This window comes from Eschscholzia californica, unplaced genomic scaffold (genome assembly GCF_041429995.1).
Source record: "Eschscholzia californica isolate CP2 unplaced genomic scaffold, dmEscCali1.0.p SCAF_1, whole genome shotgun sequence".
In the NCBI taxonomy this organism is placed as follows: domain Eukaryota; kingdom Viridiplantae; phylum Streptophyta; class Magnoliopsida; order Ranunculales; family Papaveraceae; genus Eschscholzia; species Eschscholzia californica.
Genome location: NW_028238198.1, coordinates 54,764,808 through 54,789,461, shown reverse-complemented (window position 1 = coordinate 54,789,461; position 24,654 = coordinate 54,764,808). Strand labels below are relative to the sequence as shown.

Sequence of the window (24,654 nt, the reverse complement as noted above, 5' to 3'; positions counted from 1 at the left end):
GAAGACAGTTTAGGTTTTCAATTTTTACCAGTTATTTTTGTTAATAGTCCACAAGTTACTAAATGTTAGTATTTAAGACTTTATGGTGTTGTCCCCTTATTAAATCAAAGTCAACTAAGTCAAGTATAATTGACTCGCACCAGACCCAAAAAGAGATGTCCATATAAGAAAAACGGTTGTCCACGTCTTGTCCACGTCTTGTCCACGTCTTGTCCACCTATTCTAGAGTAAATGCTTACCCCCACATTGTGTGGTTCAGAAGCTGGGTCATCTCCATGTAGTAGGTGTAAAAAGCATAGTTTATAATTTGTGACTAGAAAGTTGATATGATTCTAAGAAATCGAAATTTAATTAGGATAAGAATAGCAACCAGATATTATTAACAACACGAACACGACAACAATTAGCCCTAATGGAAGGGCCTTATACCAAAAAAAAAAGAGAACCAAATAGAACTAGTACCCAGATGATATTCACTAATTCAATCATGTTCAAGAAAAGATAACAATCAAGAGAGCGATGTGGGTCTTCGCACATCTTGTGATGTCTGAAAACCATTTTGGTGCTCACCTAACCAGTTGCTACCTTGAAGCGAAGCCCTAGCCTTCTTTCTCGACCCTTCTTCAACCTTTCTTTGGTTTCCTGAAAGACAACACAAGTATTGTTCAGACCCACTTTGGCCTACCCATAGTGAAAGAAACATTATTTTGAGGAAAATGAATAATGATTTGGTTTTCACATGGATTAAGACTCACGTTTGTTTAGGACATTCATCGATAATGAGTTAACTTTTACAAACCACATTCAGAATCTTTCGTCGTTCATAAAACTAATAGAAAAGAGATGACTAGTTGCAAAGATTTAAATTAACTAAACCATGTGGGAAAAATCGACCCACTTTGTTACAGCGAAATCGAGACTTCAATGGAATAGAATAAAGAGAGGAAATTTACTTTTGTTTGTAATCGAACTGCGAGTTATTGCTAAGAATTCTTCCCACTTGAGACGCCTCAGTTCTTGCTTCTCTTCCTCTGGGAGTTCAAAGTTTGGTTCCCTCCCACACATAAATGCAGCCCTGCATAGGTAAAATGGTGTATGAAATACAAAATAAAGTTGCTCAATTGCATAATTAAACAAACTGATATTACGAAAATACATTTTGGATTCACACGCATGTAACTTGGGACACTCATACCTAGCATCCGACACCAGTACTAGGTGTTGGATACGACTAGTGGCGAAAAGGGCAAAAAGGGGGATCAAACTGTACAATCATTTTCTTTTCTTAGTTATAGTGTCAATATTTATTTAACTTGCAAATAATACTTTTGGATTAACCAGTTATACATTAAGCACAAGATGGTAACAATTCTATTTATGATCCTAACACGATTATGTGCAAGTACTAACAAGATGAAAGAGCAAATACTTGTCTGATTATGCGGTTTGTATCAAATATTTGGTTCAGCCGTTCAGCCATGTCTTTCTTTCGAGCAAGTTGTAGTCGTGTATGGTTCCTTGATTTTACCACAAAAACCAGATTTTTGTGGCCTACAAAATCCATGGGTTCATGCATTCTTCCATGAGCTTCCACTACTTCTGTGGAGCTTTACGGAATTTTTTATCTGAGATTTCTTGACCGATCTATCAAGATAAAGTATCATATCAGTAATAAAAACCTGAGTTTTTTAATTAGAATACAGTGTCAGTAGACATGCAGCTTGACCCGGTTTGTCCAGTCAAGCTCGGTAAAGTTGAGTATTGCACTAGAAAGACATTGCTCTTTGTGAATCTACGGGAACCTAACACAGGACTTGCTCTTACAGTGAATCGCTTCCGAACTTTATTAAGGTTCTCCATGTATTTTTAATGGGTATACAATTAACTGGTCCACTCGAATGACTAAAACCTCAGAAAGAAAAAATGCGATCATCACTTATCTCTTATGAAGAAACAGCAGAAAGGATTTAATACCTGTCATACAAGTGAGCAGCTTCTTCTTGAGAACCAACAGTACCCAAGTGGATTTGCTTTTTCTCGACTTTGATTGCTGCCTGCCATTTTGAATTCTTGAAATACACACCTCTCAGTATACATGGTTCCTGATCTTGGAACTGTTTTCTCCGATGTCGCTTTCTTCGTTTGATACGTTGCTCTAGAAATCAAAAGATTTTTTGTTAAGGTCTTACTAGTTTTTGAATTTTTAAACTACTTATCAACAATTTATGCTTCATAAAGTGGCTCCAAAATGAAAGAAATGCTTACTTCTAACAAATTGACATTTTCATACAAGTTTACGGATAGGGGAGAGACTAATACTTAAACCTTGTACAGGAATACCAAATTTCAAACTAACGTCTGCTTGCGAGCTGATCAGTGAGTTTAAAGAGATCAATCGCTCGTTTGAGGACTTGGGTACAGGACACAAGCTCGTCTCACTGAGGCCCAATCCCCGAGTTGGAGAGTAACTCTTTGTTTACACATTCAGCCCAAAGATAAAATACCACTGCATTCATGTCTCAGACAATGACATAACTCATTACATTCAAATTATCTTGAACATGAAAGTATCCTTGGGAACTCCTTAACTTTTCTCGGAAAACCCCAAAATGCATGTCTAATTGTGTATTGTGCTAACCCTACTGATATAGATACCTTGAAATTTTTCTATATTTTCTGAGACGACAGTTTTTCTCATTAAGATGATCATAAAACTCGTCAATAAACTTTATCACCAGTATGTTGTATAACCAATTACATTGATTTGCTAATTGTGTGAAAACTAAATGCTCCATCATATTATGGCATTTCATGTTCTCATATGTACTCCAAAAAAGATACAAAAAGAGCAGAAAATAAAACGAGAACCCACCAATTCAGTCTTAACATAATTGATAAAATATAAACAGAAATCGGATGATATATCACACACTAAGTCGAACCTGGAATTTCTTGTCTTGGCTCCTCCTTTGATGAACCTGAACATATATTGGAGGATATCGGACATGCTTTTGGGACATTGACCTGAAAAACAACAGTTCATCCTATTAGTATATTGAAGCAAGAAAAACGATAGACATACATTGGTTATTCACGAAAGGGGGTTGAGAAGCCGAAAATCTCGTTTTCTAATACATCACGTCCATATGGACATATAGTCATGCGAGTAAAGGTAGACATTATTCCATTACACTAATTACCATCTTCCGCAAATCAAACTTCATAAGCAATAATTTTATGATATTGAAATAGAACCACAGATAAGTGTAGGATATGGCAGTAAAATATCTATCATTTCAATAATTCGAGAACAGTTATATCAAATATCAATTTCGTAAAACATGAGATAGCTTGCTTTAGTTTCTACTCTCTTTGAGCAAAATCTATTACAAACATTATCAAGCAAAATACTAAATTTCGCAAGTAAAATATGTAATAAACAAGCTGATGGACGTTAATACAGTTACCCATCTCTACCTATTCCCTTTAGCACTTCCGGAGATGCAATTTGCAGTCATGTCAGAAGAAAGAATTTTTAATGCAACAGAATCCTTACCTTAGAAACTCATGATACTAATACAAGAGAAATCAAATTTTGCTCTCATCCTTAATACTAACAATGGGTATCACTAGTGGCAGTAGAAGCTAAATTCACTAGACACTACTCACATCTTGGTTTGCTAGCTTGTAACTGATAAGTGGACTCCTTTTATAAGTAAAAGTATCATCCAGATGAACTAAAATGAAATACATTTAACAATATAGTCAAATTCAGCGAAACAGGAAAATGACAAAGGGGTTGTGAGGCAACAAAAGCCTACATCATTTGAATGAGATATACTACAAAGATATTAAGTTTATCTGACCAACACAGAATGCCAATGAATGCGAATCAACTATGTATTGAAGAAATAGTGTAGAGGAAAGGACCGTGGAATAGAATTATGCACGAAGTAGATCCATCGATCCAGTGTACCTCCTGTGGCTGGATGACATTATTTGAAGCCAAAGGATGCACAGAAGCTGAGTTTGCGTTCTGATTATGACTTCCATGAACATTTCCATTCTCAACATTCTTAGGAATTTGAACCGGGAAACAATTTTTTCCTGCAATTTCCAAAAAATTGGTAATGACTTCATACAAGCATAGTTTAGAACCTAGCTCTTTCTAACTCTTTATTATGATTTATGGAATATTTCACAGTTTTGAGTCATAATACATAGAACTTGTCAAGGAGATCGTACTACTAAGCCTATACTCGACCCCCTATCAGGAAGAAAATTCATGAGTTTCCTTATTCAGCTAATATGTCTTATATTGAGTTCAATGTACCAGAACAAAGCTCCAAGAGTCTGCGCCTCCTTAAGCTCACCATGGTTGAAACACTCTTCCTAATAACAGTGAGTACATATGGGTCAGTCGATGATGTTAAGGCATAAAGTGCCCATGTATGAACAGATAATGAAAATAGACAAACATCAAATGAGACGAATGTCAACATAAATGTAAAAACTTAGCTCGGGAGGGTGATATTATAAAATAACAAGACACATCTAACTAATGTAGTTCAAGTAAAAGTTTATAACTTCTACTACAACCAACAGATGGACAACTCTTGACCACCCCACTCCCCACTTAGACTAACTTGACTAAATGTACTTAGCGTGAGTTCTTAATCTCTTCAATCCCTGACCATGCGCTAATAAACTTCAAAATCTTAAAATATTATCTTATTATTTATTAGAAGTTGTTTAGGAGAACTCTAATACTATATAAAGAGGTTTTTCTATAATTGTTCAACATTTACTTCACAGTTTAAAAAAAATAAAAAAATGTTCGACATTTCAATGATTCAACAGTTCAATAGTTCTCTCATTTTTCCTCGTAGTTGAGAGATTTTATCAGTTGAGAAGCTTTAGGCATCGTTCTAAGTTTTTCATCAAGTTCACCGCTGCGTCAAATTTAATATAGTAGTAAAACGTCCCGAGAGCCTTCTACCGTCCATACCCACCCGAGCCCTTGAATAGTCAGTCCTACTTGGCACTTGGCCTACTAGCTCCGAACTATAAGATTAATACTCATACAAGGAAAACTCTCTTCAATCTGTCCTCACCAATTGTGAACCAGGAAGTGTGAAGGAAATTGATACCTTACCAATATGTGGGCTAGTCGAACTAGTTCAGAATTATTTAACACTGAGCTAGTCGAATTAGTTCAAAATTTCCTGGCACTTGGCCGACTCGCTCCGAACTATAAGATTATTTAGCACTGAGCTAGTCGGACTAGTTCAAAATTTTCTGGCACTTGGCCGACTCGCTCGGAACTATAAGATTATTTAGCACTGAGCTAGTCGAACTAGTTCAAAATTGAATTGCTGAAAGCTCAAAAAGAAAATGTCAAAATCCATATGTTATTGAAGTCAATATCTATAATTTCAAAACTTCAAAAAAAAAAAAAATGATATGAAACCCTTTGCTGCATGCCTGTGTAAATTTAATCCGTTGCGTACAATAATTAGACCTTAAGCCCCATCAAAAATGAAACTTCAAGGACCTCAAAGACCAGGAAAGAACTGCTTAATTTGCATAGGAATTCAACATAGTGATAACAGTAATAGACTTCATAACCCCCCATTTCAAATAAAACTTAAAAGACCTATAACTACATACACAATAATTAACAAGATATATACAAATAATATATACAAAACCCAATCTATGACCATAGAATTCAAGTCAACCCATCAACAAAGTCAACAATACTAGAAAATTAAAACAATCCGCCTTGGTAATTCGGTAATTCAAGTACATTTCATACTTCTACACGTCTAGAGGTCCTAAAATTGGAGAAAAATTCATACATGAACAAATGCAATAGCCAAAGAGATAATCAAAAGCTTACTAGAATCTACCAACCTAGTGCCACCTACCCCAACAAGTACCCATAATCTCAAAAACAAACAATTGAGAAAGAGAAGTAAGAATACCCAAAGAGAAATATCAACAAATTACAATATTCTTTGGATAATAAAATGAAGAAGAATATACTACTTATTTTCACAGGGTGACTTTTTTTCCTGAGTAAGTTCATACCTTTGGTGATGGAGAAAAGCAAGTGTGTAAAGGTAAGAGAAAGAAAAAAAAAATCAAGGGTATTTGAGGGAATCGGGTATGAAGGTGGCGAGCTTGGAAGAAGGTGGTAACGGGGATGAGGGTTAAGAGAGGGAAGAAGGTGGTTGAATGTATATCTACCACCTTTTGTTTCTCTTCCCTTTTTGAGTTTTCATTGTAAGAGAGAGAATGGAGTGAAGAGAGAGGGTAGGGTGGTGGGAGAGGTGAAGAACGTATGGTTTTTATGGATTTTACTTGGGTGTATTACCATAATACCCTTCAATTCTTCAACAAATAAAGTTCCAACACACACTAGCCCTAAGCCCCTAATAAATGAATTTTGTTTTCTTTTGCTTTATAACATACTCCATTTATTGATTTTCTTCTTACTGGGGAAAAATTTCAAAATGGTGCATTGACTTACAATTTTGTATTTCAATAAAATGAAATGAATTTGGCCACATTTTTATAGATGTAATGGTAAACCATTTATGTATTATCAAAGGTGATAGTTTCTTAGGTTGATGACCCTTGTGTTCTCATTGTTTTAGGAGTGTTAAGATCCCGAAAACCGCGCGTACCATTTTTCTATGACTTGGTCCATAGAGTTTGACCAAATATTTTGTTAAACCTACGCACCGGAAGAAGGATAGTCCTCAGAAACAGAGTATTTTCCAGCAATTGCTAATCGGGGGCTCGTTAGAGAAAGATAAACTGTTAAGGGAAAACTAGTTAGAAAGAAAAAACTGGAGAGGCAAATCACGGATAATATCATTATTAGCCAAGAGTTTATTCACTCCTATAAGAAGATAAAAGGAGTGAAAAGTTATTTCGGCCTTAAATTCGATATGTCCAAAGCTTTTGACCGTATTGAGTGGCAGTACCTGGAGAAAGTGATGCTTATGCTGGGATTCTCCCCTAGTTGGGTTCAGCTCATCAGTACTTGTCTCAACACTAGCTCCATGGCGGTCCTGATTAATGGTCGCCCCGGTTTAATCTTCAATATCAGTCGGGGTATCAGACAGGGTGACCCTCTTTCGCCATTCCTCTTTGCGATCGCCATGGAAGGTCTTAGCCGTCTTCTTGTTAAGCAGAATAGCCATCACCCTTTTATCGGCTTCCCGATTGTTAAGTCGGATCTTACCATCACCCATCTTCTCTTTGCTGATGACTGTCTGATCTTTGGTCAAAATTCCCTTGAGAATATCCACAATCTCAAGAACATCCTCAAAGAATTCAGCGACGCGTCGGGTCAGATGATTAACTACTCTAAATCCAATATCTTCTTCTCTAAAAACTCGCACCCAAAATTCAAGCGTATGATAATTCGGGAGCTTAAGGTTCATCAATCCTCGACTGGCGACAAATACCTTGGCACTAAGCTCTTCATCGACAGAAACAAAAATTCTACCTTCCAATCTCTTCTCTCCCAGATTAATAACAAGCTTGCCAAATGGCAAACTAACCTTCTATCCCAAGCTGGTCGCTCGGTAGTCATCTCAACTATCGCAACGGTCGTTCCCCGATACCAAATGCAGTGTTTTGCCATCCCGAAAGGCGTATGTAACAGCATTGAGTCCATCCAAAGGACTTTCTGGTGGGGAAAATCCAAAACTTTTCATACTATCAACTGGTCTGCCATTTGCAAACCCAAGAAGGCGGGTGGTGTTGGGCTTCGCCTCCCTCTTCTTAATAATCAGGTTTTCCTTAACAAGATCAACTGGCGTATGATCAATAATCCTTATGCCATATGGGTTCGTGTTCTCAAAAGTAAGTACTATCCTAAAACTCATAAGCCCACTCCTCCGAAAGCCAATCATTCCTGGCTCTAGAAGTCGATTACTAAGCATTACAATCAATCGGATAGTCTGATCTTCTAGGACATCAACAAAGGTGAAAATATTAATATTTGGCAGGATTTTTGGATCCCAAACCTCCCCCCCCATTACCAATCAAAGTGGGTCCAATCTTAATTGGGTCTCGCAGCTTATTACTAATAACAGTTGGAATTTTCAGATTTTACAACAATGCTTTAATGAGGAGGTCTGCAGAGCAATACTGAGCATTAATATTCAAAATAATCAAGAGGATAAACCGATGTGGACGTTAACAAAATCAGGTAACTATTCCATAAAATCTATGTATAATTATTTGAGAATACAAAACACGACTCAAATGCAGGATCAAACTGACTGGTTCTTTATATGGAACATGAATACTATCCCTCGGGTTAAACTATTTATATGGAAGTGTTGTACTAATAGTTTACCTGTGAAAGCAAAAATATGCAAATACATTGGAAACTCATACTCTTGTATTAACTGAGAAGAAATCGAAACTTTAAATCATGTTATCTTCACTGCACGTTTGCAAAAGCAATCTGGTTTTATTTTCAAGTACGAACAGATCAAATCAGTTCCACCAATCAATGGATCCAACAGTGGAAGGACCTAAATGAGGAAATCACTAACCTATATGCCAAAATCCTTTGGTTTATTTGGAAAGCTCGGTGTAAAAACTGTTTTAATGCCAACAAACAAAACCCGATACAAATTATTAACAGAATTAATAATGCCACTATCATCCCTCTCATGATTGAAACCTTACCACTAAAAATAGCAGGAAGAAAACTAAGCAAAGCTCATGGAGACCTCCATCGACACCATACCTTAAGCTGAACGTCGACGCCTCTTTTATCAACTTTACAAATCCGACAGGTATTAGATGTATCATCAGAGATGAGGAGTCCAACTTCATTATAGCGGGAGCGGACTCGGTGCGAAGCCAAAATGTTGAAGAATGTGAAAGCCTAGCTATTCTCTACAGTATCCAATGGGCTTTACAATTGGATATCACTCACGCTCACATAGAAAACGACAACCAATCTTTGATAAATTTTATTAATGGCCATAATGTCGGACTTCACTGCCAAGCGGTAAAGATAATACAGCAAGCAAAGTGCCTTATAGACAAATTCGAAGGCATCATCTTCACGTTTACTCCTAGAGATCGAATGCAATACTCCGGCAGACGCGCTGGCCAAATGGGGAAGAAGGACCTCGTGCAAGACTGTCTGGAATACTGTACCTACGTTTATTTCGGATTTGCTTTAGTTTCGTGGTTTGTACTTTGTACTCTGGTTTCGGTTATGAAATGTTTCTCTCATCAAAAAAAAAAAAGAAAAAACTGGAGAGAGATAGATTGTTAAGGGACTATTAGTTTGAGAGAAAGTGGAGAGGTTGATTGTCAAGGGACGAGTAAGAGTGAGATGTACCTGATGGGTACATTAAATCATACCTGAATAGCTAATGAGGTCGGCAGAGTTAGCATAGCTATTATGAGTCCCTCGCTAGACAGCTATGCGGTTAACGACATAGCCGAGCAGCTCTAAACGCGGTCACGCGGACTTCGACTTACGTTTATTGGGCTGGAAGTATTCTCTTCTGCAGGATAAGTCCAAATCAAGAAAATACAACAACAATCCTTATTACATAGGAAAGAATCTTCAAAGACATGGAGGATAAATCTGAGCCGAAGAGAAGATCTTGTATACCTCAAGGTCTTAAATACGTTGGACTTCTTAGCGTTTTGCTTGATGGGTTGTTCTTCCTTTTGTGAAACTTCCACATAAATTACTCGTGTTTGCATTTATGATTAGTTGTTTGTATGTGAAACCATGTTTCCCAAAGCTTTCAAAATGAGGAAACATGTTGCGGTCATAGGGGAGATCTCCAAGTCCAAGGAGCCCAAGGTTGGTGCCTTTGTTGAACAACAATCTAGCGAGGTTCCTCAGATTACGTGGACGAAGAAGCTAGCCTCCAAGCCTGCTAGCAGATTTTATTATTCTCCTACCAACAACTATGGTGCTTCAGGTTGTTCTTCTACGTTTACTTTATCCACTGATGACCAGGTTGATCACATGAACAAATCGTTGTCATATTTAGGGGTGTACACGAGCCGAGCTCTTAACAAGCTGCTCGAGCTCGGCTTGACTATTGCTCGTGCTCGACTCGAATATTAACGAGCACGAGCTTAACACGAGCCCAAAATCATGCTCGTTTATGTAAACGAGCCGAGCTTGATCATTCTTTAGTGTATCACGAGCTACTCGTGAACAACTCGTTTAACATACTCTTGTAATATTGTAGTACATTATTACGTATTAGTATTGAAACTTGTACATGAAATATCAACCATTAAAAAATTATCAGAATATGAATCATTAATCATTATTATTGTATGTGACAAATGATCATTGAAGTATTTTGATAATTTAGAAAGTTTCCATTTGAAGTATTTTGATAAAGGAGCTTAAAAGAATGCGAGCTCGAGCTCTTTCAAAGTTATACGAACCGAGCTTGAACAAGTGTACAATTACTCGAACGAGCTCGAGCTCAACAGTCAAATACACGAACCGAACTTGAACATCTTACTATTCGGCTCAACTCGACTCGAGTACACCCCTAGTTATATTTAATGATAATCACGTCAAACTTTATACATCTCATGGTCGGTCGACCACGATATTCTTGTGGCCTGTCTTGTGCTCGACTGGTGACGAAATCCTCTTCGAGGATTTTACCTGAAACCCTTTTCTTCGTCTAAGACGAACCCTTCTCTTCATCGGAATAGTGAGATGGAAAGAAAGAGAATGTTAAAGTTTGAGAGATAGAGAGAGAAAGAAAGAGATAGACAAGGAGAAATATAGACAGAGATATAGAGAGAAAAACAAAAAGTTAACAAAAAAAGATTGACTGCTCAAAATATTTTACCCCCAAAAGACGCTCTTGTGTTCCTCAAAGTGGGTGGCCTTGAGTTATCCTCTGTTTATGTTTTCTACATTTTCAAGTTTTTTACATTATAAATATCAATCTTCTATAAGCAATCTTTTTTTTTTGTTGAAATGTTCTATAAGCAATCTTAACAAAAAAAAAATCTTCTATAAGCAGTTAAACCTTAACACCAAAAATGTCGATCTTCATATAAACGTCAAACCATTAAAACGTGAGCACTAAACAAACTTGATTGTCCAATAATGAACGATATTTATTTTCAAGAAAACCCATATAATTATTCTCTTATCGTTAGAGAAAACTAAAAGAAAATAATTACATGAAGAGAATTTACAAAGATAGATATAAGAAAAGCCAAGAAGCTCCGATAGAGAAATTTCTCATTTTTTCTCTTCCACAGGGTGAAAAGTTAATATTTCTCTTGTCATTAAACCATGAACTATTTTATGGAAGGAGAGAAAAGACCTCTTCCACCTATCATTCAAGGTGTTCTCAATCTTCACATGAACATGAGAGAGAAAGAGCGAATATCTATTTGACCACAAAAGCTTTCATAAAATATTGGAGATATTAGGAGAATTTAATAGAGGGAATTTTTCTTTTGTTGTACAAAATAAGCATGAAGGACTAGGGAACATGAACAAAAGGAAGATCCTGAAAGGAGTGCCAGGTACGTCTGCAACCGTTCGTCCTCCCCTATTTAGCTAGTTTGTCTGCTTTCTCGTTAGTGAGTCTCGGGGTGTAGGAGAAGATTGGATTGTCGAACTCGTTCCGAAGCCTGGAGATGCTGTCCATATGTGTTCTTGATTGCCATTGAATCGACGAGGTATTATTGTGAAGGTATCAGATTAAGTTCTGGTTGTCACTTTCAATGTGAATATGCCGAATTTTGAGATCCGCGACCCATTGAAGGGTCCATAAAATAGCCTGATATTCACATTTTTCTGTATTTTGGCCACTGTGGTGTCTGCTAGCGCTGCTATGAAAAATGTTTGGTCATCGTACATGATGCATCCGATGCGTGCTGGATGGTTTAAGGTTGTGAAGGAAGCATCGACATTGATTTTGATTATGGGGCTTCAGGTGGTATCCACATGATCTTATTGTTGGTGCCTGTAGGGGTAGTTTTCGTGGGAGAGCTTGTAATGGTTCCCGAGATTCTATTTATAACCTGCATTGGAGATTGATCCTTCGAGGAGAAAGATTTGTCACATCTAGCTTCCTACATAAACCATAAAATATTTGCAAGCAAAATTACCTTTTCCATTTCCATATCCTTCCATTGAACGATCCATTCTATTAGATTGGTGATGTTCTTTGTCCTAACATTAATAGGGGGAGTTGAGGTGACAAAGAAAATTCAAATTGAGATAGGTGGTTTTGAGTAATTCTAAATCACAAATTTTACTATTTTATCGATTGTTCTTAGTTTTTTTTTTTTTTTGAAGTAAAAAAATAAATAAATAGATATTTATATAATACCCAATCTTTTTTTTTTGATGAGAGAACAATGCATTAAAGAAAAACGAGAGTACAAAATACAAACCAAACAACTAAAGTAGAACCGAAACAAAAGAAGGTACAGAATTCCACACTTTTCGATCCTCATTTCTTCTTCCCCATTTCGCAATCGCATCAGCTGGAGCATTGCAATCTCTAGGTACACAGGTGAACATGATTCCTTCGAAATTGTCTATAAGGGATCTAATTTGCTGAATAATCTTTAAGGATTGCTAGTGTAGCCCTACATTTTGACCATTAATGAAATTAACAAGAGCTTGATTATCACTTTCTATATGAGCGTGAGTAATGTTCAATTGTAATGCCCATTGTATACTAGAAAGGATAGCCAGTCCTTCACACTCTTCCGCGTGTTGGCATCGCACCGAGTTTGATGCTGCTATAATGAATTTCGACTCTTCATCTCTGATAATACATCCTATTCCGGCCGGATCTGTAGCTTTGGTAAAAGAGGCGTCAACGTGTAACTTTAAATATGGTGTCGATGGAGGTCTCCATATTTGTTTCTTAGTGGATTTCCTGCATTTGTTAGTGATAACCGTCTCAAACTTGAGAGGAGTGATAGACACATTATTAATTATGTCTATTATTTGTCGAGGATTTTGTTTGTTCGTGTTAAAACAGTTTTCACATCGAGCTTTCCATATGAACCAAAGTATCTTGGCGTATTGATTGGTAATATCCTCATTTAGTGTTTTCCATTGTTTGATCCATTGATTAGCCGAGCTAATCTGATGTGTTCTCACTTGATAATGGAACCATATTGCTTTGGCAAACGTGCAGTGAAGCATCACATGCTCTAAAGTTTCGTTTTCATCACAGTTAATACAAGAGAATTGGCTCCAATGAACTTGCCAATTTTAGCTTTGACAGGTAAGCTATTGGTACAGCATTTCCATAGGAATAGTTTCACGCGTGGGATAGTATTCAAATCCTAGATAAATAGCCAGTCGGAGTGGTCCTGCATAACGTTCGTGCTTTCTGTTCTTAAATAGTAATACATTGATTTTATGGAGAAATTACCTGATTTAGTTAATGTCCATATCGGTTTATCTTCTTGATTACTTTGGAGGTTGATGCTCAGGATAGAACTGCATATCTCATCATTAAAACATTGCTGTAAAATCTGAAAATTCTAAGTATTATTAGTAATAAGTTGTGAGACCCATTTAAAGTTAGACCCCGTTTGGTTAGTTATGGGAGGGGGGTGGTTCGGGATCCAAAAATCCTGCCAAATGTTAATGTTAGTCCCTGTATTAATGTCCCAGAAAATAAGACCTTCCATATGAGAATATTGCTTAGTAATAGATTTCTAGGGCCAAGAATGATTGGCTTTGGGGGGAGTGGGCTTATGGGATTCGGGGAAGTACTCGCTTTTGAGCACGCGAACCCATATAGCATTGGGGTTATTGATAATACGCCAGATTATCTTGCTGAGAAAGGCCTGATTATCAAGAAGAGGGAGGCGTAACCCCAGACCACCCAGTTTCTTTGGCTTGCAAATAGTAGACCAGTTGATAGTATGGAAAGTTTTAGATTTTCCCCACCAGAAAGTCCTTTGGAGGGACTCAATGTTGTTACATATGCCTTTAGGGATGGCAAAGCACTGCATTTGGTATTGGGGAACGGCCGCTGCGATAGTTGAAATGACTACCGAGCGACCAGCTTGAGAGAGAAGATTGGATTGCCATTTGGCGAGTTTGTTTTTAATTTGGGTGAGAAGGGGTTGAAAGATAGATTTTTTGTTTTTTCCAATGAACAAATTAGTGCCGAGGTATTTGTCGCCAGCCGAGGATTGATGAACCTTAAATTCACGAATAATCATACGCTTGAATTTCGGATGCGAGTTTTTGGAGAAGAAGATGTTGGATTTAGAGTAGTTTGTCATCTGACCTGACGCATCATTGAATTCTTTAAGAATCATCTTGAGATTGTGGATGTTGTCAAGAAAATTTTGACCAAAAATAATACAGTCGTCTGCAAAGAGTAGATGATTGATAGTGAGATCCGAATTAGAGATCGGGAAGCCGATGAAGGGGGAGTGGTTGTTTTGTCTATCAAGGAGACGGCTAAGGCCTTCCATGGCAATAGCGAAAAGGAAAGGCGAAAGCGGGTCGCCCTGACGAATCCCCCTGCTAACATCAAAAGTGCGCCCGGGACGCCCATTGATCAGGACAGCCATGGAGCTAGAGTTGAGACAAGTACTGACAAGCTTAATCCAGCTAGGAGAGACTCTCATCAGGAGCATAATTTGCTCCAGATAATGCCATCGATCCGATCAAAAGCTATGGACATATCAAGTTTAAGATCGAAATAGCTTTTCGCTCCTTTGATTTTCTTGAAGGAATGAATTAGCTCTTGGCTAATCATGATGTTGTCTGTGATTTGCCTTCCCGGAACATAAGCAGCTTGGAAGGGGGATATGATATCAGCCAGAGTTGGCTTGAGCCTGTTGGCAAGGATTTTAATGATGATTTTGTAGGTTGTGTTAAGAAGACTAATCGGTCTATAGTCAGCCGGGGTTTGGGGAGTTTTAGTTTTAGGGATTAGGCAGATGTGAGTGTGATTTGACATCGTAGGGAAAGTGGCCTTTCGAAAGAAGATAGAAACCATATGGTGGAGATCCTCCTTGACTGTTTCCCAGTTGGCTTGATAGAATAGAGGAGGATATCCATCCGGCCCAAGAGCAGCATCAGGTTTCAAAGAGAAAGTGGCCTTACGGATTTCATCTAATTCCGGGATGGCAGTGAGAGCGTCATTATGGAATTGAGATATCTGCGGGCTGAAACACTCAATGAGATTGCTAGAAAGGGTGGAGCCAACTGAAGCCGAAATACTCTGGAGGTGAGAAACAAAAACATTGGCTATCTCAGCTTCATCATTAGTCCACGAGTTGTCAGCCAACTTAATGGAATGGATTTGATTTTTACGATTTCTCGTGGTGGCTTTCGCATGGAAGTATTGAGTGTTACGATCACCTAAGTTGATGTTGTCTACTCTCGATTTTTCTTTCCACAGGCTTTCTTGTTGAAGTAGAAGAGTCTCAATCTGAGTGAAAGTCTCTTTGAACTGGTCAACATTTTTAATGAATTGGAGTTGCTGGGTGAGGCTCTTAATGTTATTGTCAATGTGTCCAAAGACCTCTTTATTCCACTTAGAGAGTTTGATAGCCAGGGAGTTAAGTTTGGTTTGGATCTGGGTGGGGATAGAGCTCCAGTTAGTTTTTATGAATTGAGCACAATTGGGATGGGACATCCAGGTACGAATGAATTTAAAAGGTTTACGCCCAAGAGTGGAGTTAGGTTTAGTGGAGAGAAAGATGGGGTTGTGATCAGAGCCTAAAGTAGGAAGATGTGTGAGCTTGGAGTGGGGATAAGTGGTAAGCCAGGTGTAATTCACTAAGGCGCGATCTAGTCTCTCTTGGATGAGGTTACCACTAAATTGTTTGTTAGACCAGGTGAAAGGGTAGCCCACATATCCAATATCCTGGAGACTCATGTCATTAATAGTATGTTTACTAAGGTCAATAGAACTCTTCGACACTTCTTTGCCTCCTAGTTTTTCAGACTGGTCAAAAATGCAGTTTAAGTCTCCTATGACCAGCCAGGGGATGTGGGGACAGGGGCTTGCTGGGCCAATATCTCCCAAGGTTTAGTTTTATCCTTACTGTACGGGCTTCCATAAAAGCCCGTTATATTAAAGATGTTTTCCTTGGCTGAGTGAGTTCCCTGTACGTGAATCATATTATTGTCAGAGTAGATAACATTAATATCAAATTAGGGTAACCAATAAAGAGCTAGACCGCCGGCTTTATTGACCGGGTCTATAACATGCTTATCGTAGATATATAATACCCAATTTGTTGTTTTTAGTTAACTCGGTTAGGGGATGTGACCAAGTAAAAAAAATAGATTTTTATATAACACCTGATACAAATGGGATGTCTGTTCAACAAAAGAAAAAAAAACAAATACAAATGGGATGTGAGGTTGACTCTCAAGCCACCAATATTAGTTTTTCTTTTTTGTGTTGCAATGCACAGCTTAGGTGTGAAATCCATTTGTCGAAAATAAAAATAACGTATGATTTAACATATGATGTTTATAAGAACAAATGATAGAGGAGGCAACAAAGTGGTAGCAAAGTAATAAACACGATACAACTCCAAGGAAGAAAGCCCGAGCAACAAAGCCCAAATGCCCTCCCGCGCATGTCCAAAATCCCGTCCGGGCCTCCGGGCTCCCGGACCCAAATGCTTGCCTGCAGTATGTGCGTGCGGGAACCTTCTCCTCTCCACTAAGTTCTTTACAATGAGTTGCCAAACAACTGATTATAAAGACCATCTAGTTTCAGGTTTCAGATGTGGGATAATGGGTGATAGGAAGAAGTGGCTTTGAATGCCATCTTCTTATCTAAAGGTGGACCCCACCCATGTGCTATCTAGAAGACAAGAGAGTCTTGACTAGTAGCAAGTGGGTGAGGTTCACTCTTAATTAATTTCAAGAATGAAATAAACCCAACACATAAAACCTCAGAGGACATAGACCAGACTTATAGGAGCACACGAATCATAACCAGTCTCAAATAGTTGGTGTTACACCTAATTCAACTACCTAAAGTAATATAAGTATCCTAAGTTCAATTCAGAAGATTTCGTGTTGTAAATTATCAATTATTACCGGCAGAAGAAATAAACAACCTAAGTGTAACAACTTGGTTGAAATACCACAATAGTTGAATCTGAAAAAAAAACAGTGTCAATTGTCGAAACAAACACAAAAATCTTTGTTTGAAGATAATAATTGAGCTTGATCCAAAACCATGAATTTCGATGAAGAAGCGCTTCAATATCCCCCGACTCATCTTCAATCAGCAAAACATTTTCATACTCCATATATAGAGTAAACCTAAATTCTTAAGACTAGGTTTCAAGACCCAAGTACAATGGGGTCTGTGCTTAAAATTCATATCAAGATAGGATCTGGATTGTGGAACATTGATTCTTCAAAATAGAAAACTTATATCCTCTCTAGTCAAACAAAAATATTTACAGAAAAAAAAAAGAACAACATCATCATCCACGTGCCAGGTTGGCAGGTTGCAGCTACTCCTAAAAGAAAACACCGCCACCAATGTAATCGTGTATGATAACAAACTCCTCACAAGGCACCTTGTTCATAAGTTTCAATGGAAAAACGGCTAGCAAGAAAAAGGTGTTAACTAAGTGTAGGGAGCAAAGTAGTAAACACGATAAAACTGAAGTGATCCACAGGGGGGAGGGGGGGGTCGACCCTGACATTTTGGTAGTCCGAAGCGAATAAGAATAATGTGGCCATATATCGTAAATATAGCGCATATGCTTGTGCCTAAGTTACAGGGATAGTTCAATTTGAAATATCTAATTGATTTTATTAAAATTTTGAGGGGACAATTTTGTTTTTCTAAACTCTCACCTCTTGTTCTCATCTTTACACTAGCAAGGGTTCCGATATTAAGGGCACCCAACCAGAGCCGTGACTGAGAATCTGAGAGTCTTGGACGAAATTTAATTGTGGGCCTTTCGTACAAAAATAAATTACGAGTAAGAAATTGAACATAATATAAGATAATAAAAATCATAGATGATTCACATGTGTATTTAATATTATTTGTTTCTTTTTGTGAAAAAAAAACATTTAGCTTTCTATTTCTTAAAAATACTTCAAAAACTAACAAAATACACCTAAAACAACAAAATTGTTAAGACAAAGTGTTGTGGAGCAAAAATAAAGATTGACTTAGCAATTATATTCTCATCCAAAAATCCAAAACAAACTTCAAAATGAGGAGCCCAAGACTCGAACCCGAGTCAGTTGCATGAACACCCATTACCCTTCCTAGTGGAACTATTATCCATTATAAGATAAAGTTGGTATTGTATTATTATAAAAGTTAGGTGTGGCCCTTTCATTAGAAATGGGCCCTTTTGAAGTGGGGGCACAGGGCGGACTGCCTTGCCCGCCCCCCCTCAAACACGGCTCTGCACCCAACAGAGACGACTACAAAGCCCACAATCTAGCTTGGCCCAACTCGGACATCACACCCTACTCGACTTGATCTGGATCCAACCGAATCCTTGGTTGCATGGAGATAGGATGAGTTATGATTTTATGTAGAATAAGTTATCATTTCATGTATATCCTTTTAAACCTTAAATGTACATATATGTATATATATATATATATATACACTACTATACTCATTGTAAACAATACAAAGAAATACAAAAGCAATTCGTATTCATCTATTCCATCTCTCTGACTTTGGTTATCACATTAGTTTTATCACTATTTCATTGTTAACTTCATTTGATATAAAGACTATTGGTCTCTTCACATGGTATAACAACCTACTTGAATTTTTTTAACAAACAATGTCTTCCACTGTTGATACCACCACCCAATCCGCTACTAACGTTACTCAAGTTTTTTATGTCCACCATTCGGACTCTCCTACGACTGTTTTGATTCAACCACCTCTCACCGGAGATAACTATGCCTCCTGGTCTCGTGGTATGACCAAAGCCATCCGAGCCAAGGACAAACTTGGTTTCGTAGACGGAACTATTGTGAAACCAACTTCTCCCGTGGAGTTACATTCCTGGGAACGTTGCAATGATCTCGTTGCAAGTTGAATCATTAACTCCGTTTCTCCGGATATCCAGTCGTCTATCCTTTATGATGAGTCTGCTGCCGAGACATGGAAGAATCTCCATGATCGTTTTTTTCAAGCAAATGCTCCTAAGGTTTTTCAACTTAAAAGAGCCATTTCATGTGTGAAACAAGAAGGCTTAGATGTCTCCACGTATTTTACTCAATTGAAATCGCTCCAAGATGAGCTTCAATCACTTACAACAGTTGAACCATGCATTTGTACCCATGGTAAGTCTATGATTGACAGGTTAAATCAGGATCGTGTAATAGAGTTCCTTCAAGGACTCCACGATCGATTCTCTGCCATCTGGCGCCAGATCCTTCTCATGGATCCTTTCCCCTCCACTTTACGTATTCATTCACTAGTTAAGCAGGAGGAGGTTCAACAAAATATTGTCAACTCTAATTCCAATGGTGTTGAAGCGGCTACTCTAGCCGTCGGTCAGGGTTCACGATTTGATCATGGTGATTCATAACGTCCGAAGCGACAACGTCCTTATTGTGACTATTCTGACATGCATGGACACGTTCGAGCTCAATGTTATCAATTGCATGGATACCCACCAGCAAACACAAGTCGGTCAGGCCCACAAACACGTTCTCGGGGGCACCCACAACAGAAATCCTTAGCTTCCTCTGTAACTTCTGATCTAGCCCAACGGGGAGTGCCCACAGCCACGTCCCTGATCAGAGAACAGTACCAGGGATTAATTTCCTTACCGAACCAAACACGTCAAGCTACAGGCACCCCTGCTCCACCAGAACAACCAACCAAACCCATCGTTAACCTGACCGGTATGTTTTTTAACACTCATTCTTGGGTAGTCGACTCCAAAGCGGCTAAACACATTTGGTCCACATTATCGTCTTTTACTTCTTATGTTCCTGCTTCCCCCGACTATTTTGTTCGACTTCCCGATGGGACACGTATACGTGCTCTACATGTTGGTTATGTTTCTTTTTCGAAATCCTTTTATCTTAAAAAAGTTTTACATGTCCCGCATTTTAAAATCAATTTAATTTCAGTTTCCGAAATTACTACCTCTTTAATGTGTGATGTAATTTTTAACTCTACCTCGTGTGTTTTTCAGGACCTAGCGATGGAAACAACGATTGGACTTGGTGATCGATCCGAAGGACTATATTTTCTTCGTACAGACCCTAGGATTTGCTGGTCTTTTTTTCCTAGTAGTATTAGTTATGTTACTTTTAATGTTTGGCAGTGGAGAGACCACCCTTCCCTTTCTTGTTTTAAGTATTTGCTTGCGAATGTTTCTCGTATGAATTTTTTTTATATCAATAATAAACCGTGCGAATCTTTGTCCTTTATCAAAGTATAAATGTTTACCTTTTCCAACTCGCACTTCCATTACTTCTCTGTCTTTTGAACTCATTCATGCCGATTTATGGGGCCCATTCTCGGTTCTATCAAACTCCGGATGTCGTTATTTTTTAACCATGGTTGACGATTATTCTAGGTGTACTTGGTTATTTGTTCTCCCACATAAATCCAATACAACAAAGTTTGTCACTAATTTCACGAAATTTGTTTCAAATCAATTTAACTCTAATATTACAACCTTCAAATCCGGTAATGGTTCCATCTTGATTCCTAAGATTCAAACCTTTCGATCTGATAATGGTTCGGAATTTATGAATCATGTTTTAAAACTTGGTTTCAAAACCAAAAAATATCTCATCAAACTAGTTGCACATACACCCCTCAACAAAACGGGGTCGTAGAACGCAAACATAGACATATTTTAGAAGTGCCGCGATCTCTACGTCTTCAAGCACATCTCCCTCTCTCTTTTTGGGGAGAATGTGTACTCACCGCGGTATACTTAATCAATAAGCTACCCACTCCCGTTTTGAATGGGAAATCTCCACATGAAAAATTCTTAGGTTCTCCTCCTAATCTTACCAATCTTCGAGTGTTTGGTTGTTTATGTTACTTTCGTCACCCAATTGTTAAAACCAAATTGGATCCTCGTGCCTCTCCGGGCATGTTTATTGGCTATCCCAACGGCCAAAAAGGATTTCGTGTACACCATTTCTCCACACGTAAAATCATTACCTCCCGTGATGTTATCTTCCAAAGAAGATCGATTTCCTATGACATCTATTCCTCCTTCTCAAAAATGCCCATTTTTATCCATTATCAATGATGGTTCTTTCAATCTTCCACAAACTTCTCTGTCCGATCTAGTGGCTGTCCTCAGAAATCACCCTTCTACAACACGACCAACAGTAGAAATACCTGCTACAGGCACCTCTGTACCCCCAACAGAGCTATCCCGTCCAACAACAAGAGTTTCCTCTACAGGCACCTCCCATTCGTCTCATTCTTCTAGGTCAGCTTCTTTTTTACACCCACATGGGCCGTGTATTTCCCCTGACAACACCACGTCATAAATTGATGCGGACACCCCAACAAAGAGTTCACCCTCCGAATCAATTCCTCCTTCTGGCCCAACATAGACCACATCCCGGCCTTAACGTTCTAGGCGCCCACCGCCCCACTTGTCTGATTATATTTGCCATTCATCTACTAATCCCACCATTCCTTACCCTATGGCCAATAACATGTCCCTTGATGTATTCACTGAGTCCCATAAAATGTTTCTTGCATCGATTATTTCAACCATCGAACCCTCTTCTTATTCACAAGCCATGAAGTCCCCAGAATTGCGTAATGCTATGTCCAAAGAGATTCGGCATTAGAATCAAATCAAACTTGGTCTATCGTCGATTTGCCTCCTGGCAAACGCCCCATGTAGGGTTTTGTACGTATCTAATACGTACTAATAATCTAACTAGTGTTGTAAGAGGAATCTCAAACATCATATGTTTAACACTAATTAACCAGGATCATATGCATGAACAAACAATGAACTAGAACTGAAAGAAGAATACCTGAATTCGCTTTCCCACAAACTAGATTCCATTAACTTTATCCTGAAGAAGGTGAGAGCTTCATATGTAGCTCCTCTACTTGAGGCACCCGACAAAATAACTTGATCTCCCCTCTTTGTTTTTCTGCTAGAACTCCGTTGAAGGTTGAGAAGAAAAACCATTCTTCTTTTGACTCCATATATTGCGAGTTTTTTCTCTAAAACCATCTCTCTCCAATTAGCTGTATATTGTGAGAGAGAAGAAGTTTTCTCTTGAGAACAATCCACACCTTTTATGTTCTCATAACTGGTCCTTATATAGGCATTACCTTAGTAGAGTCCTAGTCAAATAAGGAATCCTAAAATTCCCTCAGAAAAGATAAGCACAAGTTAGAGTTTAATCTAACTGAAACTCCTAATTAGGGATAAAACCCTAATTAGGGTTTCCTCATGCTATGGCCGGCCAGACTAACCCTTAATGGGCTTAGTCTGTCCGACCCGTACCCCTTAAGTGGCCGGCCAGGGATCTCTCTCAAAGGGAATCCCTTGGTTGCCCTTAAAAGTGGGCTTTTCCTTTTTCGGGCTTCCCTTTAGAGCCCGATTCTTTTCTATCTTTAGAGCGCGCGCTATCAGACTGGATCATATCCATCTATAGGCAAGCTCCCACGAGTCAACTCTCTCCGATCAAGCTACCACTCTTTGGTGTAACCCGTTATAGGATCCGGTCTATGTTAGCTGCGGATTACAGAAGTGATCCGACGATCGTCAGCGGCTTCTAGCTAAGCATTACGATCCCTAATTGGACCGGACTAGATGATATTCTGGATAAAGTCATCGTCATCCTAACTGGCAAATTGTGCGCATTGCCACCTTGGTCGAAGGACACTCCTTCAGAAGGACATCTCCTTCAGACCGAAGGACTATATCCTTTCAGCGTTAACCGTTTTTATTTTCCTTCGAAGAATAAGTTCTTCTTAAGAATAAGTTCTTCTTAAGAATAAGTTCTTCTTAAGAACTTTATGCGATCCTGATCAACTTATCTAGATTTGATTGGTGACGACCATAGATACTCCAAGTATTATGAGGCGTCAAGGTGAATGCTAATCATGTCTAACATGACCGATCTTATGCTTTTAGTATAACCATTTTTACTCATGCATGCTTGCTCATCAGAATATCTCGAATTATGAATCTTGCTAAGCTATGTTCCCTGAGACTTGGGTAGAATTACTCTTTATGAGTCTTTCACATTTGACTTTTCAAGACTTTTCTTGAATAAGTCTCATCATCTTCTCGATTTATTCCTAAAGATCTTAGATGCCCAAAAGCCTTTCACCTTTCTCAAGGAAGAATAACCAACCTCGGATGATTTTGACTTTTCAGAACACTTACTTTAAAACTTTCAATTTCGGTACGTAAAATCACGGGTACTCTAACTATTAGATATCAAACGTAAGCATAAAACATTAAAGACCTAATGTCTAAATATGAACCACCAAACATAAGTATAACTAATGAAAGGGGTTATCGATAAATATACGCAAAGAAATTAAAGTGTTGAAGTACTTAAAAGTGATTAAGTTAGAAAATCACACAAAACTAAATATTAACCTTAACCCTAGATCGGGAAAGTTAGTTACTCATGATGGATGAGAGCATTATAATGATTAAAGAGAAGAAAAATAATAACATTAAAGAAAGAAAAAGAATTGGAGAAGAAAACACCTTTTTCACTAAATTTCCCTCTGCGCAGCCAAACCGACCCTTAGGGAAAATAGTTTTCCAGTAAGGAAAATAATTTTTCTACGCGAAACGAACGCAGTCTTCTTCAACCTCTCGACTTTCTCTCTCTAACCGATTAGTATCTCTCTCTTTTTCTCACTCTTATGTTCTCTATTTCTCTCTCTAAACACAACAGTAACACTCTCTTTCTCTCTCTAACAGTAGTGATAAAGAAAGAAGAAGATAAAGATAAGTTTAATGGAGTTTATAAAATTAATTCAATCTCTCTCTCTCTCTCTACAAACCAGTAGCTTTCTCTATCTCTAACTCTTTCAATCTGACCTTCTCTCTCTCACAAAGAGAATAATCAGAAGAAGAAAAAGAAACAGAAACAGAAAAAACTCTCAAACCTCTCTCTCTCTCTCTCTAGCCTCGGTTTTGTTCTTCAATGGAGGATGATTTCTCCTCTCTCTCTCTCTCCACCACTTTTATAGAATCGAAAAGCTCCTTTTCTTGCTCCTCAAGCATCTACAAGTCGGTTCCATCGATTTCCTTTTCTCTCTCTCCTTCTATTTTTGTTTCAGTCGGTGCTCTGTTTTTAGAAACAGGGAAAGAGGAAGAAAGAAGAAGACGATGGCAGTTGAGGAGGTTATAAGCTCCGGTTCCATTGCTTCGCGGCTGGTCAAAAAGGGTTGAGGCTCAAGTCTTAATCCGTTGCCACGTGACTCGGTTAAATATTCACCGTTAGATCCTCCCGTGTTACTCCGTTAGCTCGGTGTACCTCTGCTGTAATCGAATGTGGCCCGCGACTTCTCCAGTCCGTCCGATTACTTGCTGGATGCGCGCCACGTGTCCTTCTTGACTTTTGGTCCATTGAATTTGACCCGAACTTTGACTCGCTCTTTTTTACTCATCCGGACT

At 38.3% G+C, this 24,654-nt stretch overlaps 1 protein-coding gene across 1 annotated transcript; it reads right to left on the bottom strand.

The window, feature by feature from the left end:
• Window positions 1-327: 327 nt before the first annotated feature.
• Window positions 328-6,325, bottom strand: LOC147567672 (ethylene-responsive transcription factor-like protein At4g13040). The gene is made up of 7 exons (XM_086669900.1): window positions 6,094-6,325; window positions 4,334-4,392; window positions 3,977-4,107; window positions 2,943-3,024; window positions 1,975-2,155; window positions 954-1,075; window positions 328-642 (listed from the first exon to the last, which is right to left on the bottom strand). Exons 2-7 carry the CDS (start codon window positions 4,374-4,376, stop codon window positions 509-511), a joined length of 693 nt encoding a protein of 230 aa, XP_086526026.1. The 5' UTR covers window positions 4,377-4,392; window positions 6,094-6,325; the 3' UTR covers window positions 328-508.
• Window positions 6,326-24,654: the final 18,329 nt, after the last annotated feature.